Genomic DNA, 16,933 nt, shown 5'->3' with positions numbered 1-16,933 from the left:
ATGAGAATCCACACAGAAGCTGCTGGAGGCAGATGTTCATATTTACAACTTTATTCTTTTACAATTAATTAACAATATTGTGAACATAAAAATGTATAAAAACTTTAGGAATCTCAAAATATATAAGAGCATTTTTAGAAATTAGCTTAAATGTTTCTCTAGAATTCAAGTTGTATATTGAGTCTTAACTTTCAACTGACATTCAAAACTGTAACAACCAATCAACCAGCAGGAGGATTAAATGCTTCTAAAACAACAGAAAGATCACCTTACAGAAAAGTGCTTATGAGAAACAAATGAAGAGATTAATAGATTTGCATTACTTGGAATCTCTCGGTCCTTTTATATGTACAGTCATTAATACTAAATATAAATGTTAAAACAAAAAGCAAGCTATTAAAAAGTGCTAAATTGCAGAGTAATTTTGTTAAACCTAGCTAATGATATCTAAAAGTGAAGAGATACAAAGAAAGACATCCTGAATGTGTGTGACAGTTTTGTGTGGTTTCATATACATATGCAGAAAACCCCAACAAATATCTTCAGTCCTTAGCTTTCTGCTTTTTTTGAATCTTGTTGGATTTATTGAGGATTTTCATGAGGCCTTTAGACATGAAGTACGGCCTCTCTGCAGATCCATCATTACGCTCCAGATCTTCCACTGTGGGTGAGACAGGAAGACGAGTGTGAGCAATGCGCTGCTCGCTTATGTGGAAATAATGTGATCAAACATTATTCAGTAAACTGTATTTACTCACAGAAGCAGAGGAAGAGTGTGTCCACACACATGTTATACACGCTGAAAAATCCGTGTGCTATGAGGTAGCTACCCAACGCCACCGTCTACAGGAACAAAGGAAAAAAATAAATCAACGACGAATCCCTGAAAAATGGAAACAAGGACAACTATCCTAAAAAAAGAGATTAGCTCACAATTATTGGCATCCAGTAGTAGTTGAGGTTTTCAGAACGGAAGCTGGAGCCCGGCAGCTTAATTCGTCCAGAGAAGAAAAAGAAAGACAAAACACCTGGAAAGGAGATTCAGACTTCAGAACCTATTCTTTCAGATAAACTGAGATATTAGAGTTTAATCAGCAGTGACCAAATGCTGCTGAGATGCTTTCATCATTTTCAGTGTTTCTTTTGTACTTTTTAATTTAACATTTATCACTTTTTTAAATGATTGAATGTAAACTATTGCAGCTTTGTATATATTTTAGTTGTACTTTTTCTTTAAATTGATTGTTTGAACTTCCTGTGTTTTAGCGCTCCCCTTAAAGCACTAATTGTTTTAACATGCAGCTACAAAGAACTGAAACAGATTCTGTTTGGCAGGAACTCAACTAGAAACTGAACTTTTCCAGTTTCCACTTATTTAACTTCAAAGTTCAATCATCTTACTCCAATGACAGATGACTGGTGATTTAAATGAGAGTGTCTCAGAGTCAGTCACAGTGATCAACCCACAGGGCGTTCCCGTCTCACCCTGGGTGCACATCGTGTGCGTGTCTGTGACATTTCGTCCCTGGCAGAGCTTCCAAACACACTGGCAGTGTTTCTGCCTTGTGCACTCTTTAGAGCTGATTTGTTTTTTAATCTCATAAATTTGCCTCTCCACCATGTTTGCGGATGTAGCTTGCAGCTGTTTTAAGCAGTTGTCTCTGATGCTTCCACTACACTCACCAGCACAAAGACCATTTATCAACTTGTTGACAATTGTAACAGCTTAAAAGGCAGACGAGTTTGGACCAGGCCAGGGGTTACAAAAACCCCCGCAGTGACAGATTTGCTAGATGAATCGATGTCATCCTTACCTACACCTCCAACCACCATCAGCTTCCCAAAGAACAGCAGCAGGTCTGTGACTTTATCGAGCACCACGACCCTGAGAGCACAAGCAGGGCAGGACGGAGAAACATGACACTAAATCACTCAGTCTCTCAAACACATGCAAATACATTCATGTTCTGTACAAGCATTACAGGAACTGTAAGCATGCAGTACTAAGCACAGACCCTTTACTGTGGAAATAACTACAACACAAACCTTATCACATTTCTCATGAGCAGCTGAAAAGCATTTTTGGCTGAGACACAGAAGTTTTTCCCATAAATGGCAATCTGACAAAAAAAAAAAAAACAGAGTGATTTTCAGACTCCAGTGAAATACTGGATAAATTATGTAAAGATAGTAAAACAAATTTTATCATGTTTAGAGTAGAAAAAGAAACGCTTATAGTTAATATCAAAGGCTGTTTTTCACATGATGTCCTCTCACCATGATGTAAGCGTTCCTGTTAATGAACTTGATGAACTTCTCCAGACACCACAAGCAGCACTTCAGGCAGCACAATATAAAACGCACACAACTGTTCTGCGACCCTGGAGACGACAAGTCAGGGAAAATTCTTAGTGTCTTAGTATATAAACATCTTTGACCACCCAGTTATTTCAAAATATACTTTTACTCGTATCCTCAGTTATTCCTGTGGCAGTGACATCTGAGAATATTATCAGTCTTACCTCTTGTTTTCTGGTCAATGTACTCCAGGATCAACCTCATGATCTGAACCAGGGTCAGGATCAAAGCACCAAATGCCAAAGAGCCCAAATGGTACCTTGAAAAATCATTACATGTTGTATTCTTAGCCAGTTTAAAAGATATATGTAGATTCCAGGTGTAAAAACTAAACTAATACTGAACTGCCTAAAACTGGCAACAACAATTAAACAGACACTTCTGTTTTTACAAAGACATATGTGAAAATCTTCTTTAGCTCCTTCGCTCTGTGGTAAGATTTTAGGTCCAGTTGTTAGTTTAGTAAATACAACATCAAGTCCATTTTGTAAATTGGGATCATTTTTAGAGTCAGGAAGGAGTATTACTTAGGATATGGCCAATGGTTAGCAATGAATGGGGTGTCCCTCAGTTTCTCAGTCTGATCAGCCTCATGACATCTGGTTTCAAAACACTAAGATTACAGCGCTCAAGTCAAGGCTTCAAAACAGGACATGAAAAAATCAGTGGCTGGCATTATGTTGGCATGTCCATCTTTTATACTGACATGTGTCTACTGTCTACTGAATGCAACGTGCTGAAGAATGAATGATGAAATAGCAGCATTGATAATGCAGTTCTTTTTTTTTAAGAAGAACAAAACTTATGTGGGACATCATGTCAGGAAATATTAGATTAGCTGTGTACAGCAGACAATTTACAAATCAGAGTTAAAATAATAAAAAAAAAAATTGAGATGTGGCTGGTTTAATTGCTGCGGTCAGCCTGTACTAAGAATCACCCTCTACTTGAAGACTGACTTCTAGGTAAAAACGTTTGACAAGTTACAGAACATAAAACAAAGTTACGTTCACAGTCAACCGCGGCAGCTTAGTGGAAAAATAATCCATGTTTCTAATATTTCTTCAGCCCCCCAATTATAAATTATGAAAATATTAGGCTTTGTGTGTGTTATCCTCTGAAACATACTGTAATCATATAAAAAGAATTGGGTCTGAAAATGGCACCTCTGGGTCATTTACTCTTTACTCATTCATTGTTGCAGGATGTGGTAGTTGCTCATTAACCTACCCGAGTGAGCGTATAAAACCTCCAAAGAGAGGGAACATGGGGATGTCAGACGGTTTTTCGAAAGCCCAGTAGTAGGAGGCGAAAGCTCCAGCCAGCGTGCACTGTCCAAGAGCAATGACAAAGTTGACACACCAGAGAAAAGCCACCACGTTGTAGATGTGCAGGTACTGGAGGTTCTTCCGGAAGGTGTCCGTGCTATTGTAGTTGATGAAGATGCAGCTGGCTGAGGGGCAGTTCGGGTAATCCGATGAGGTGAAGTTCTGCGAGGAGAACAAGAAAGTAGCAGTGATGACGTATAGAATGGTTGTGCATGTATTTGCCAAAAGGCTACAAAACCCCCCCCCCCAAAAAACAAAACCAGTAAACCAATTAAACAATAAACAATCATTTTAAATCCTCTTTAATCCTGAATGACAAGACTCCATCAATCATCATATCACAACACTTTGCTCCAAGACTGTGAGGTAGAACTTCAGCTATCAGGTCCCTTTGCTATGGAGCCAGGTCCCAGTTTGAATTCACAAAACATACCTCTCTATTTTTAAGATAAGGCTGAAAGTTTTGATTTTTTTTTATTATGAAGATTATAGTTGGGGCTGGATCAGGTGACCCTGAATTGAATTACAGTTAATTATCTCCTAGACAAGTCAAGGAAAAAAAATGTTTTGAAAATTTATCCCCAGTAGGCTCACCAGAGGGTCACAGTTCTTGGTGCCATCGATACTACTACAGTCGTTCATGGTGGAGTTCAGAGCCACCACTTTGTAGGTGGGACTTCCTGAAGTAGCCAAATATCTGCATCCATTTGTTTAAGAAAAGAACTGAAAGCGTTTATCAAATATCATCTATATATTACAGACCATAGTGTAGCCTGAGAATAACATGTACACACATGCAAACATAACAATAATGGATACAAAGCAGTAGCCCCCCAGTAAGCCACACACACCACCAGGAGAACAAAGGTGACCACAGGGTACAGCAGAGTGGACATCATGTAGCTGATAGCTCTGCAGAATATCAACACACATCATGAGGTCATGCCAAGGTTTTGTGACATTTTCACAATAAGATAAAAACGCACTGTTACTTTTATTGTGATAAGTAAAACTAATAGAGTCCCTTTTAAGATTAAGAATTGAATTATTCACATCACGTTTGTTAAAAGCGAGTCAGTCCTGTGGATGATTTTTCGTTTTGTTTAACCTACTTGCTGGACTCCTGGATGAGGGCGATGGCAATGAGGATTCTTGTGCGTAAGAAGATGAGGGTCAGCAGAAGGATCCCCTCAACTATGCATAAAATTATCACTGAGGAGCAGAATAACGAGAGTCACAAAAAGGAACACAAGCCCACACCCAACTGCTACACATCACAATCATACACACAGATATATTAACCCACATGTGTTCTCCCTGTTACTTTACTTGTAATGTACTTTATTTATTCTGATCTTTTAACATGCCTAGCTTTGAACTTTTATATACCCATGTACCTTACTCATGTATGTGTATGTGTGTATACTTGTTTTGTATATTTTACTGTGTGTAACTACTGCCGAATAAACTGTGGCCTTTGGCCCAGACACACAAAAGAATTCATCTTTTAAATGATTAATCTTAACCATACTTGCCAACCTTGAGACCTGAGAATTAGGGAGACATTCAAAAGGGCTGTTGGGGGGGAGAATACATATACATATATATACAAAAAACTTGAATTTTACAATGTTTATTTATCGGCCAGAAACAACAGGGGTGTCCAAATTCAGAGGCTGTGTCCACCTGTCCACCTGAGGACCCGGCCTTCGCGATCTAAGTGGGCCGGGTCCTCCGACAGCCAGGTAGACCAGAAATGAGCGACTGTGAAATTGGACGGACTAGCCTTCAGAATTACGTCACAGTCTGCTCCTTGCTGTCTAAAATATAACTGGACGCTGGCGTAAATTTTCGACCATCTCACACTTCTGTTTAATCAGTTTTCTGTTTGACGTTTATTCACCTGTGTGAAAACCCGGGAGGAACCGTCCCCAGGGATCAATAAAGTTTTATCTAATCTAATAACTTTAATCTCAGCCAAACCGATTTACTCACGAACAAATAAAACACTGACACAGACCAAACAATAACATTTTTAAGTTAAGTGACTTATATATCATGTTTAACCTGAGTAGCGAAAGACCGCGGTGGTTTGAAAACGATGTGCCAGGAGTTTGCTGTTCTCCCTGGATCAAATATTTGAAGTTTACACAGCTACATTGTCACCTGAAAATATGTTAAAAGTTTATTTTGTGACCCAGAAAGAGTAATAAGAGTAATATTAAAACTAAGTAGCTGTAGTAATAGTAGCCATTGTTGGAAACTGGAATTGGCTGGGCCAATCTGCGATATGGTTTTTCAATTTTGTTGTCCGGGTGGAAAATCGGGAGAAATTCGGGAGAATGGTCGCTCCGGGAGATTTTCGGGAGGGGCACTGAAATTCAGGATTCTCCCGGAAAAATCGGGAGGGTTGGCATGTATGATCTTAAGAATCATATTTACCACTTTAACTTTTTGCCTACTTTTATTTCAAAAATATATGTATGCACAGGATTAGATTAACAATCAACATTAAGCTACCTATGCTTAATGTGTCAGTGTAAAACAAAGAAAACTATAACCCCCAAAATAAAGGATATTTGTGTTACTGAATCTGTTTTACAATGTCATTATTCAAGAGGTGCTGTAAACATGACATGCAATTCCTGCAAGCCAACAGTGGTTTTATTGCATTTATTTTTAGATATACTGATTTCAGTACACACATAATGTGCCAATGTCCTTGTTTATTTAGATTTTATACCTCTCTTTTCCTCTGTACTCTTACTTGTAAAATACCACAGAATAGCTGCTGTGCATAAACTCTGTCAAAATGGCCATAGAAAGAAAAGCACTTTCTTTCTAGTGTAAATGCATAATTTCCAGTTCTAGATTAATTTAATTACTTTTATATCCAACACTTGACCCAATTAGCTTATTAATGCACACACAGCTCGCTCGCTCTCAACCTCTGAGTACATTACAAAGACAAGACTGAGAAATATTTGGTGACATTTGAACAGCACAGCAAAGGGTAGAACTAAATAGCATTTTAATGACACTCACAGAATGCCAGCCAAGTCTCTTGGACTTCTAGATAACTCTGGAAATTTGTGGTGAATCCAATTGTAGTGATGGTAGCAGAGTTTTGTTTGTAGTTTAGATATTCCCAGGTGCAGTGCCATATTCCTGAAAAAAGAAAAAAAAAGAAGAAAAAAATAGTTTTGTTTTTTTAACTTCACTTTGTATTTCAAGAGATAAAATAACTAGGTCCTCTTTATATCCAGACATCACTGCACCTCTGTGTGCCTGATTTAAAAACTATTCCAGGTGAGTGTTTACCATAAGCTCCAGCAGCCAACACTCCAATGATGAGGACCCACACCATGACTGGAGCGGTAAACCTCAACAGCAACAGGAACAACAGACTGACAAGCATGGCTATCACCAAACCACTGAGACAGGACAAGTGGACAGGATAGAGGGACAGTTAGGACATTCATAAGAAATTAAAGCAACGATTTTAAGGTAAAAAGAAAGCCGTGAGAAAGATGTAAACTATATTAAGAACACATATCCAACTTAATATAATCTCATACAAAGCCTCTGCCACAACTTCTACTGGTACCATTTACTTTTTTGCTGACACTGTCAATAAGGTAATATTTTATATTTGACAAGTATATTAATATACAGTAATCATTTATTTTTATGTTAAAAATAATAATTGCCAGTGATTGTATTCTGTTAGTTTTCTTATTACGACAGAGCACCTGATACAGCATTTTAGATATTAAGTTGACACTACTACTTTGTGTTATCGCTTTTTCGATATCATCAAAACTTCATTACAAAATCTGACTTCTATCTGTACATCAGCAGGTGGCAGTGTGCAATGCTGGTTCAGCAGGGAAACTCACAGGATGATCCACGGCCATGACGACGCAAAATCTGCAAAGATTCGGGTGGCGATGTCCTTAGCGTTAAAGCTGTTGATAATGCCCCTAATGAAGACAAAACAGGACAAGATGTGATGGTGGCACTTTTGCTTTTAAATAGTAAAAAGTCATCATCAGATAAAAAAAATACTACAAATGAAAAAAACAAAACAAAACAACGAACAACAGCATTTAAAACCCATTTCTAAAAGTGGTACGGGGGTAATTAAAAGGTGGGTGAAAAGATCATCATGCAGCCAACAGTGACCATTTTTATATAATTATGTTCTACATGTCTAATGTGACACTAATAGAGCTGGGAAGTCATAGAAACCAGAAATAACCCAAGATATTCAGCATAGGCAGACAGAGAGTGTAAGACAACTATTCATTAATGCTTTAGGGCTGCAAATCCCAAGACAGTGTGTCACATGAAATCTAAGGCCGCTGTGTATAAGTGAGTTAAACGCAGCAACAAGAGCAACTAGAACTAGCTGCTACGCTACGGCTCAACAGAGACTCACAAAACCACCAACCCTGTGCTGTTGATAAGGAGGAAAAAGACACAAGATTATTAAAGTCTGTGGGTTCATTTAGATTCATAGTCATCTTGATAATGTCTCTTACCCAGTGCCATTTTTGATGAGGGCAACAGTGTCATTCACTGAGGCGGGCAAGCCTGGAACATTCGCAAAGTCTAAAGGTATGTTCCCCAAGGCTGTGATATCAGGAAAACATCTCCCCAGCACTAACCACACAGAACAAAAAAGGAAAATAAAATTAACCATAAATATGGAGTTAGAATGTTTTTTAGATCTCTATACATAAGGTACTGTACTGTGTATTGAACATACAAGGAAATTTAAATGAAAGCAGTAATGTGAATTTGTTACTGACCAGGGGTTGTAGGTATGAGCATGAAAGGACACCGCTCCTTTTGTACAATCTCACTAACACTCTGAAAAACATGTTTAACAATCAAGTTTTGGCCAAAAATAAATACTGCATACATAGAATACATAAAAATAGAAACAGCCACCAGTGCTAGCCCTGCCTCCTAGACTGCAGCTATGGTATAAATCTGAAACCTCTACGCAACATCTTCTATGAGTTAATGCAAGTTATTTTAAGATTTTCTGACACTGACTTTGAGGTCAAGGTCACCGAGATTTGAACTCGCCCAAGATTTTTAATAGATCTGATTTCCTAGGATATTGTACAAAAAACATGACCTCTGACCTTGACTTTAAGCGTCGAGGTCACTAATATTCAAACTTTACTGAGATTTGAAAATCAAATTGAAAGTCTCAAGTTTCCCTGTTCTCGAGTTATGATCTTCACAAAGTTGGCTGTTCACGCCGCCAGCCCAGTAGCGTGACAAGAATACTTTCTTTTAAACACTGTTTGTAGCTTACCAAGTTAGAATTGTTGAGGTTAAGAGATGGCACGCAGTAATTTGGATCGAAAACATTTGCAGGATTTTCACCTGGAAGGTACGACTGTATCTGCACGGCCCAGAAGTCAGAGGGACATTCTTTCACACACACCTATGGGTGATGAAAAAATAGGAATATTTATGCAGCACAGAGAGGAAAGTAAAGAGTTTGAACAGGAACAGCAAACTGCAGCAGCTGTGTCTACCTGTGTGGTTGGACACTGGAAACCATTGAGAACACTTGCCATCACATTGACAGACGTTGCACATTTGAGAATGTCAAAGTAAAGCAAGTTGGGTCGGTCTCTGAAAGACATGAATAAAGTTTTTATTTCATATTATATTATTAAGTGTGTATATATTTTCTCTATTTAAATAAAATGACTCTAAACAATGGTTAAATTACTTATTTGGCCCAACTCCACAGAACCAGCCAGTTGAGTTTCTTGCGTAAAGAACATCTCTTGGATCTCCATAGATCCAAGCTGACAGAGGAAAAAAAAGAACAAATTAATACTCAGAAAGAAACTAAAAGCCAATCATGTAAATGTTTGACCTAATCCATCTTGTTCAATGTGTTGCTTGCATTTCATATGAACAGACTACACGAGGGTGTGTTTTTAATTCAAACTCTCAGCATTTACTGCCTATACCAGTGTGGTCTTTGGTCGGAGAGATGTGAAAATGGTTGCTAAAATATTTATTGAGGTGGGAAACAGATTGTGGTGTGAATTCAGTAACACATTCTCAGCCGGAAAAGGGTGGAGTGCCCACTCCAGGTCGGGGATGAGTTCCTGCCCCAAGTGGAGGAGTTCAAGTATCTCGGGGTCTTGTTCGCGAGTGATGGGAGAAGGGAGCCGGAGATCGACAGACGGATTGGGGCTGCGGCTGCAGTAATGTGGACGCTGCACCGGTCCGTCGTGGTGAAGAGGGAGCTGAGTGTAAAAGCGAAGCTCTCAATTTACCGGTCGATCTACGTCCCTACCCTCACCTATGGCCACGAGCTGTGGGTAGTGACTGAAAGAACGAGATCGCGGATACAAGCGGCAGAAATGAGCTTCCTCCGAAGGGTGGCTGGCCTCTCCCTTAGAGATAGGGTGAGAAGTTCGGCCATCCGGGAGGGGCTCAGAGTAGAGCCGCTGCTGCTCCACATCGAAAGGAGCCAGCTGAGGTGGTTCGGGCATCTGACAAGGATGCCTCCTGGGCGCCTCCTGGGTGAGGTGTTCCGGGCATGTCCCACCGGGAGGAGGCCCCGGGGCAGACCCAGGACACGCTGGAGAGATTATATCTCTCGGCTGGCCTGGGAACGCCTTGGTGTTCCCCCGGATAAGCTGGAGGAGGTGGCTGGGGAGAGGGAGGTCTGGGCCTCTCTGCTTAGGCTGCTGCCCCTGCGACCCGGCCTCGGATAAAGCAGATGAAGATGGATGGATGGATGGATTAATATTGTGACAAAAGCAGTCCAGTAATAACTTTTATACTGTGTACTTTTATGAGAAGCAATATTATGACTGCATTTTGGTATCAATTCACAGAACTTGGTGCATTACTTTTTTATTATTATTGATTTATTTATTTATTTTTAAATCAAACAAGCATCAAAAGGGACAACAGGATGCAGTTTTTGAGTTTGTTTTCCCCTATGGGGCTTCTTTTAATACACATATTTAAGCTGCTGCATACAAAACACACCTAAATCAATGTATTTTTTTTTTTTTTAATATATAATGCATGTAGCCATAAACTAGGACCCCTGCTACATCTGGCAAATGTTCAGTTATCATTGATTTTCATGTTAAGCAGTGGAACATTTTGCTAAACCTGTAGAGCAGATTTCTCCCACTATAAATCCACCCTTGTGTGCAGCGCTTTTAATAATCTCAATGGAGGAAATAGATTTGGGAAATACTAGCCATTGAACACACAAATAAGGTCACTTCATGACCCATCAGGCCGCTGTGTTTGCTCTAGATAACAGATGGCCCTGAGTGTTGGAATGAGTTTGATGACAGAGCAATAAAAAGCTGCTGACTGGAACTATATGAAAAACATAGCTGTTCATAGTAACAATAGAAACTAAACAACTGAAAGAAACAACAAGTGTAATCCTTTACATCATGTAATCTACTTGGCATTTATAAATCAAGAGCTGTAAATCTCTGCCATTAAATGAATTCTGGTTTGACAAGAGGGAGAAACAGTTAACACGAATTGGTCCAAATGCAACAAAATTCATGAACGATGAATGATTCTAAAAACCAGTAGTTTCTGTGAAGTCAGAAAGTTAACTAGTGACTTGATGGGTTACATATTGTTATAGCCTGCTGGATAGAGGAAACTACATAGTAGCTTCATACGAAAAAGACGGACACATGACTAATGTCGATCTTTCGATCACACTTTGCTTATCAAAAAGTATGTTTGTTAAAGTGCAGCAGTGAGTATAAAGTGAAAAACATAAGGACATATGAAAACACAGTTGGGCACATAATGCCTGTGCTGGCAGGGTTGGGTTTCTCTTACCTAAAACTCCAACTACTATGTAGCCGATGATGACCAGCAGGAAGAGAATACAGCAGATTATATCTGTACACCCTCTGTGTAAAAAAGAAAAGAAAAGAAAAAGAAAGTGAGATAGTATTAAGTAAAGTGAACAGGGTAAGCTTTGCATGGGTTTTTGATTTTGTTAAATGTGTCTTCGTTAAATGTGATAAATGTGTCTTCCTAGGCCAACAGAAAACACACACACACACACACACACACACACACAGCTGGACAGAGGACAGGGGGGTTAAAATGTAAGAATTTCACCACCTATCCAGTGAGCTTTGAGTCAGACTTACCTATTCTTTACAGGTCCTTTGAAATTATGGTCAAACTGCGCTGGTTGTCCTGGGAAAGGCAAACATTCGCCATTAATCAACAACTTCCTTATTTGTGAACAGATGATCAAGGACACATTAGCAGTTTCTTACACATTTTTGAACTGCTGATTTAATGTATAACTGTGCAACAATGGACAAGGTGCAGTTATTAAAACAGGCCTTTTTGGATAAAGACATTTTGACCATTGCCATCTTTCAACCTGGTTATACTGGAGTTTTATTTAGCCAGTTCCTGAAATATTTCTTATAGTTAGATTTGTTTAACTTTAAAAACAGGCACCCTCTGTTTAAAGTTAATGAATTACTTCTAAGTGAATAGGAAAACTTTCAGAGACTTGCATTCATATTTTATGGGCTGATTGTTCATAGATGTGTTGCTGTATAATCACTATGACAGGAATTGAATTACTAGGAAGAAATATGTCATTGTTGTTTCCTGGAACAGAGAGAGGGACAGTTAGCAGGAACAAACAATGAATCCAGTGGACTTACAAATCAAGCGGCTCTGAATATAAAATAAAATGCATATTTTATGTTAGAAAATATATGTTTAATCATACCATAGGGAGTAAAAAAAAAAAAATTACTGAGTGAGGCACAGCACTGACAGCAGCAGCTCTCAGGATAATTATTTGTCGACATAGTTTTTTTAATAGAATTTGAATTGAAACAATGAGACTGTCCTGCCTTCACAAAGCAAAGTGTACTAGTTTAATTGCAAACAATGAAACTCAGGAAACTTCTTTGAGAGACTTTCAGCTGAAAAAAAAAATTCCAACCACCAAAGTCAGATCTGCATTATCCTGTTGAGCAGGAATAACCCGATAGGACAAGCCACCCTCATATGGTATTAAATACAATGACTAAACGATTTATGGCTTTGTAATCCACGTGTACTTCATATTTGATCATAAGAAAAAGCTGCACTCCTCACTTTATGAAAACTAATAGCACAAGGTAGCTTAAAAGTTACAACATTTAAAAGTCGTCTCACTGAGTAATTTGAATAGAGCTGAAAGGACAGTGTGTCAACATTGCACATAGTCCCTCAGGCTTTCCGAGAAGGATACAAATATTACAACAGGATGTATGAACTTCAGGGCCAATCATGTGATTCAAAGCTGGCAATAAGTGGCCATAACAAAAAGCTAATTGTACATTATAGTGTAATCCTTCAAAACAGGAAGGGCTAATAAAATGCCAATTACTGCAACACATAAGATCAGAAGGTTTTTCATCTCAGTATTGTTCAGTCATTGAAATATCAGGTGTGTCAAACAAACAATTCATTGAAAAGACTACACTAACGTCCTCCAAATCTCCACTCGAGAAATACTTAGAGAAACGTCAGAGATACAAAATGCTGACAACACAGACAGCTTTTCACTGGTTTGTTTTTCCGTGAGTGTCAGATTTCATTTGCTAGGACGCTGTTGTGTGTTTAGAGTAAATGACAGTCTGCACCTTTAGATGACACACAACTTTTCAGTTCTTCCCTCGTAAAAAACTGATGCAAAGCCTTAAACCTTTAAACTTTGAACCTCATACAGGCTGGTATTTTACAGCTTGAATTTGAAAAAATTACAAAGGACCATGAATACGAAAGTTATCGCATGACCCTGTCTTAAGATGAATGAGGCAGATGACAGAACAGACCCAGTCCTTTAAACCCACAGCAATGCAACCAGTTAAAGCAATGACTTAACATAGAAGTGGCACAAGGAGACTCTGACACAAAGAGAAACATAGATGTTGCCTAAATTCTTCGGTTTGTCTGTAAAAAGAAATTATGGCTTGGTTAATTGTAGCCGGCAGAGACTGATTTACAACGGGTTTTTTTGTTTTTTTTAAATATTCAAATGTTATGCAACTCCTGGATATCTTGTGATTAAACATTCCAATGGCTACAATAACCGGAGAAAGGTTTTCTTATTAGAACATCAATTTGAAAAAAATAATGAAAAAGAAAGAAGAAGCTTATTCTCCCACAAAAGAACATGGCTGCAGGACTTAAGTTTGCAAAGTTGTATGTGAACAAATCACAAGAGTTCTAGGACAGTGTCCTTTAGACAGACACAACCATGTCAGCACAAACACCCATACCAACTGTGTAAAGTCAACCATGAACAAGAGCCAGTTTAGCTCACTGGGATGAGCAGGCGACCATATACTGTACGGCTTGGTTCGAATCCGACCTGTGGAATGAGAGTTGTCTTTGTCAGTGCAGCTACCCTTGGAAAAAATAGGAACCTATTCTAATGAGCATCAAACCATGTTTTTATTGATATATACTAGAGGTGTCAAAACCCATTATTAAGGGTACTGGGAAAATTGTCAAATGTCGTAAAGTGAAATGCCAAACCTGTCTGACAGGTAAAGCTTGGCTGTGTGCTGCTGTGTAATGTAACAGGACAATGATCCCAAGAACAGCAACAAATCTACAAACTCCAACTCACTATCAGACAGCTGACACTGAAATCATTTTATTTAACTCAGTCATTTTATAAATGTGTTAAGAATGTAAAATAAAGCCTATGTGCGATTCTCCTGTCTCCTACATTAGCTTTATTAACAGAGTTATGTTCTAACATTGGTTCAACTGTTGAACCAGGCAGGCTTAACAAGTTTTGTGGCCAATGATTTGCAATAAGGCACATCTTTCTCAACACTGTCTAAACTTTCTTAACCAAGACAAAAGTGCAACAGCTCCAAAAAGGGAGCAAACAAATCTCTCACTAATGAATCAGGAAGTGTCCAAAGCCCTGAAAATGATTTCTACTTCCTTGTGAAGCCAATCAGAGCAACAAAGAGTAGCTTTAAAGCTGAATCATAATTAGACCACTCATCTGAATTGACACTCTCTCTCTCTCTCTCTCTCTCTCACACACACACACACACACACACACACACACACAAATTTTTAAAAAACAGAGGTTCAGCTGTCAGTGATGCTGTGGTCACCTGGTTTTTACATCTTATATGGAAAGACATGAAATCAATCCATCCATGTATGTTTACCTCCAGGGAGGGTTTGTTTATTGTAGCCTTATCAAACCTGCCAGAGTGTCAACAGACTCATGACTTACTCCAACAGAGCAGACTCCGTTGCACAAGGTGAACTGGCCAAAACGTTTTCATCAGCAGCAACAGAATTTGTCTTTTGTGGTTGGTTCAGACCTCATGAAAATAGCAGTGTTGTCTTCCAGAGTTTTCCCTGCATATTAACGGCACCCACAAAGGAAGCTTTCACTTTCCACCAAAGGAAACTCATCAGCTCTGATAAAAATATTAACCTTTTTTTTTTTTATCATAAGTTTTTATCAAAAGGCCACAATCTGTTAACAAATGCAACACAGACTCCCTGCTTTTACACTATGCAGACCAATAGTGCTTATGTGTACGTTCACCCTAATATGAAACAATGTTAACTGATCATTATAGAAATAAACTGCACATATTTTCATGATAAAACACTGATTTAGGCAACTTTCAAGCCTAAATAACTGAGGATTCTCATCAGGGAGAACAAACTGGTATTTAGATGAGAGATAATTAAGTATTTAGTTAGTATAGTATCTAATCCTTCTAACCCCAACACTACATAGTTAACACATTTGACCATAAGGCCATGCTCAGCTGACACTGTGATTAAATCTAAGCATGACATTAATAATGGAAGAAATTTTAAAGGACAGGATGCAATTATTTAAAACTATTTTAGCTTTCTTTTTTCTCCCATTGGATACTTTGTCTTTTTTCTTACAGTCAGGTTTCTGAGGTGTCCTGATTTGTCAGTAATAAAACTGTCACAACATTTTAAAACTAGGTTATCTGTAAAACAATAAAACAGTTTGATTAGACTAATATTGGCACACGGCCTACTGTTAAACAGGAAGATAATTAAGATATCACTGAACTTTAACGACCTAACAGTCATTAAAAAAATCCACATTAGAAACAGTGGGTTTATGCTAATAACCACTTCATTTAAAAAAAAAAAAAAAAAAAAAAAAAAAAAGGGAGTTAGAAACTTTAACTTAAAACTCTAAAATAAAAAATGGCGTGACACAAAAAATGAACACAGCTCTCACAAAGTATTTAACTCTAAACTCGTTCATTTCAGAGTTTTCTCAGCTGCCTTTAGAAATTTTTACTTTAACGCTGAAAGCAGATCACCAACGGCCGACGTCAGCTCACCGTATTCGGAGTTCGGATTTTCCTCTTCTTGTGTTTTTTTAGCCATGTTCCGCCTGGACCTCCACCTGTTCCTCCTTACTCATAAAACGCAACTTCTTCTACACACTGCGAGCTTAAAACTAAACAAACAAGAATCTAAAACCGACTTTTTCCGAGGGAGCTTCGCCGCGTTAGCGCGGACATTGCAACTAATGACTGAAGAAATCTTTTTCTTCCTGGCAGCTGTAACCAGGGAATGACGCGGCACGCGCACCTGCTGAGGGATGCGCACCTGCGCGGTGGACCAAAGATTGTTTATTAACAAGAGGACTCGCTCTGCATAGTGTAATTGTAGAGGTCTATGGTAATACTTTGGCATCACTAAAATCAATACATAAAGAGAAATAATTCAGTTGAAGGTTTTCAAAAAAATCTTATTTTTAGCTCTTTTTTAGCCTTGTCATTGCGTGCATAGTCCTAGTAAAAATGTTTAGATTTGTTGGGTTTTTAAAATGCGTACAAGTGTTTCCTTCACTGAGCCAGAGGTGTGCTTTGTCTAATAAATAAATAAATGACACATGTGTGTGTGTGTGTCCTATTATCTTCCAGTGGGAGCTAGCATTTTTGTTAGGGGGCAGCAAAGGTCTGCAGCCATTGTGTTTATGTGTCTGTGTGTCTTGCCTCTTAGATTAACTGGTGATTTTAAATTGGACTTGTAGACATTAGTGTGGAGTCTCTTCGGTGTTGAAATTGAATTTGATCAGAGTGAGACTTCCACCTTTAATCTTCACATCTGATCATACCCAGTCCTGCTTCCCACTCCTCTTGCTTTGCATT

The 16,933-nt window shown here is 38.5% G+C and overlaps 1 protein-coding gene across 1 annotated transcript; it reads right to left on the bottom strand.

Annotated features, from left to right (window-relative positions):
• Positions 1 to 41: 41 nt before the first annotated feature.
• slc44a4 (solute carrier family 44 member 4) lies at positions 42 to 16,386 on the bottom strand. The gene is made up of 22 exons (XM_084918628.1): positions 16,118 to 16,386; positions 11,879 to 11,927; positions 11,559 to 11,632; positions 9,445 to 9,523; positions 9,245 to 9,344; positions 9,019 to 9,150; positions 8,501 to 8,561; positions 8,231 to 8,351; positions 7,586 to 7,669; positions 7,008 to 7,120; positions 6,732 to 6,854; positions 4,799 to 4,898; positions 4,506 to 4,598; positions 4,281 to 4,383; positions 3,589 to 3,848; positions 2,523 to 2,617; positions 2,278 to 2,381; positions 2,047 to 2,120; positions 1,815 to 1,885; positions 934 to 1,028; positions 759 to 843; positions 42 to 661 (listed from the first exon to the last, which is right to left on the bottom strand). Exons 1-22 carry the CDS (start codon positions 16,161 to 16,163, stop codon positions 543 to 545), a joined length of 2,181 nt encoding a protein of 726 aa, XP_084774754.1. The 5' UTR covers positions 16,164 to 16,386; the 3' UTR covers positions 42 to 542.
• Between the last annotated feature and the right edge of the window lie 547 nt (positions 16,387 to 16,933).

Source organism: Perissodus microlepis, chromosome 22 (genome assembly GCF_051167445.1).
Source record: "Perissodus microlepis isolate ML-2025 ecotype Zambia chromosome 22, ASM5116744v1, whole genome shotgun sequence".
Classification (NCBI taxonomy): domain Eukaryota; kingdom Metazoa; phylum Chordata; class Actinopteri; order Cichliformes; family Cichlidae; genus Perissodus; species Perissodus microlepis.
The sequence above is the reverse complement of the archived record's forward strand: the minus strand, read 5'-3'. Positions and strand labels throughout refer to the sequence as shown.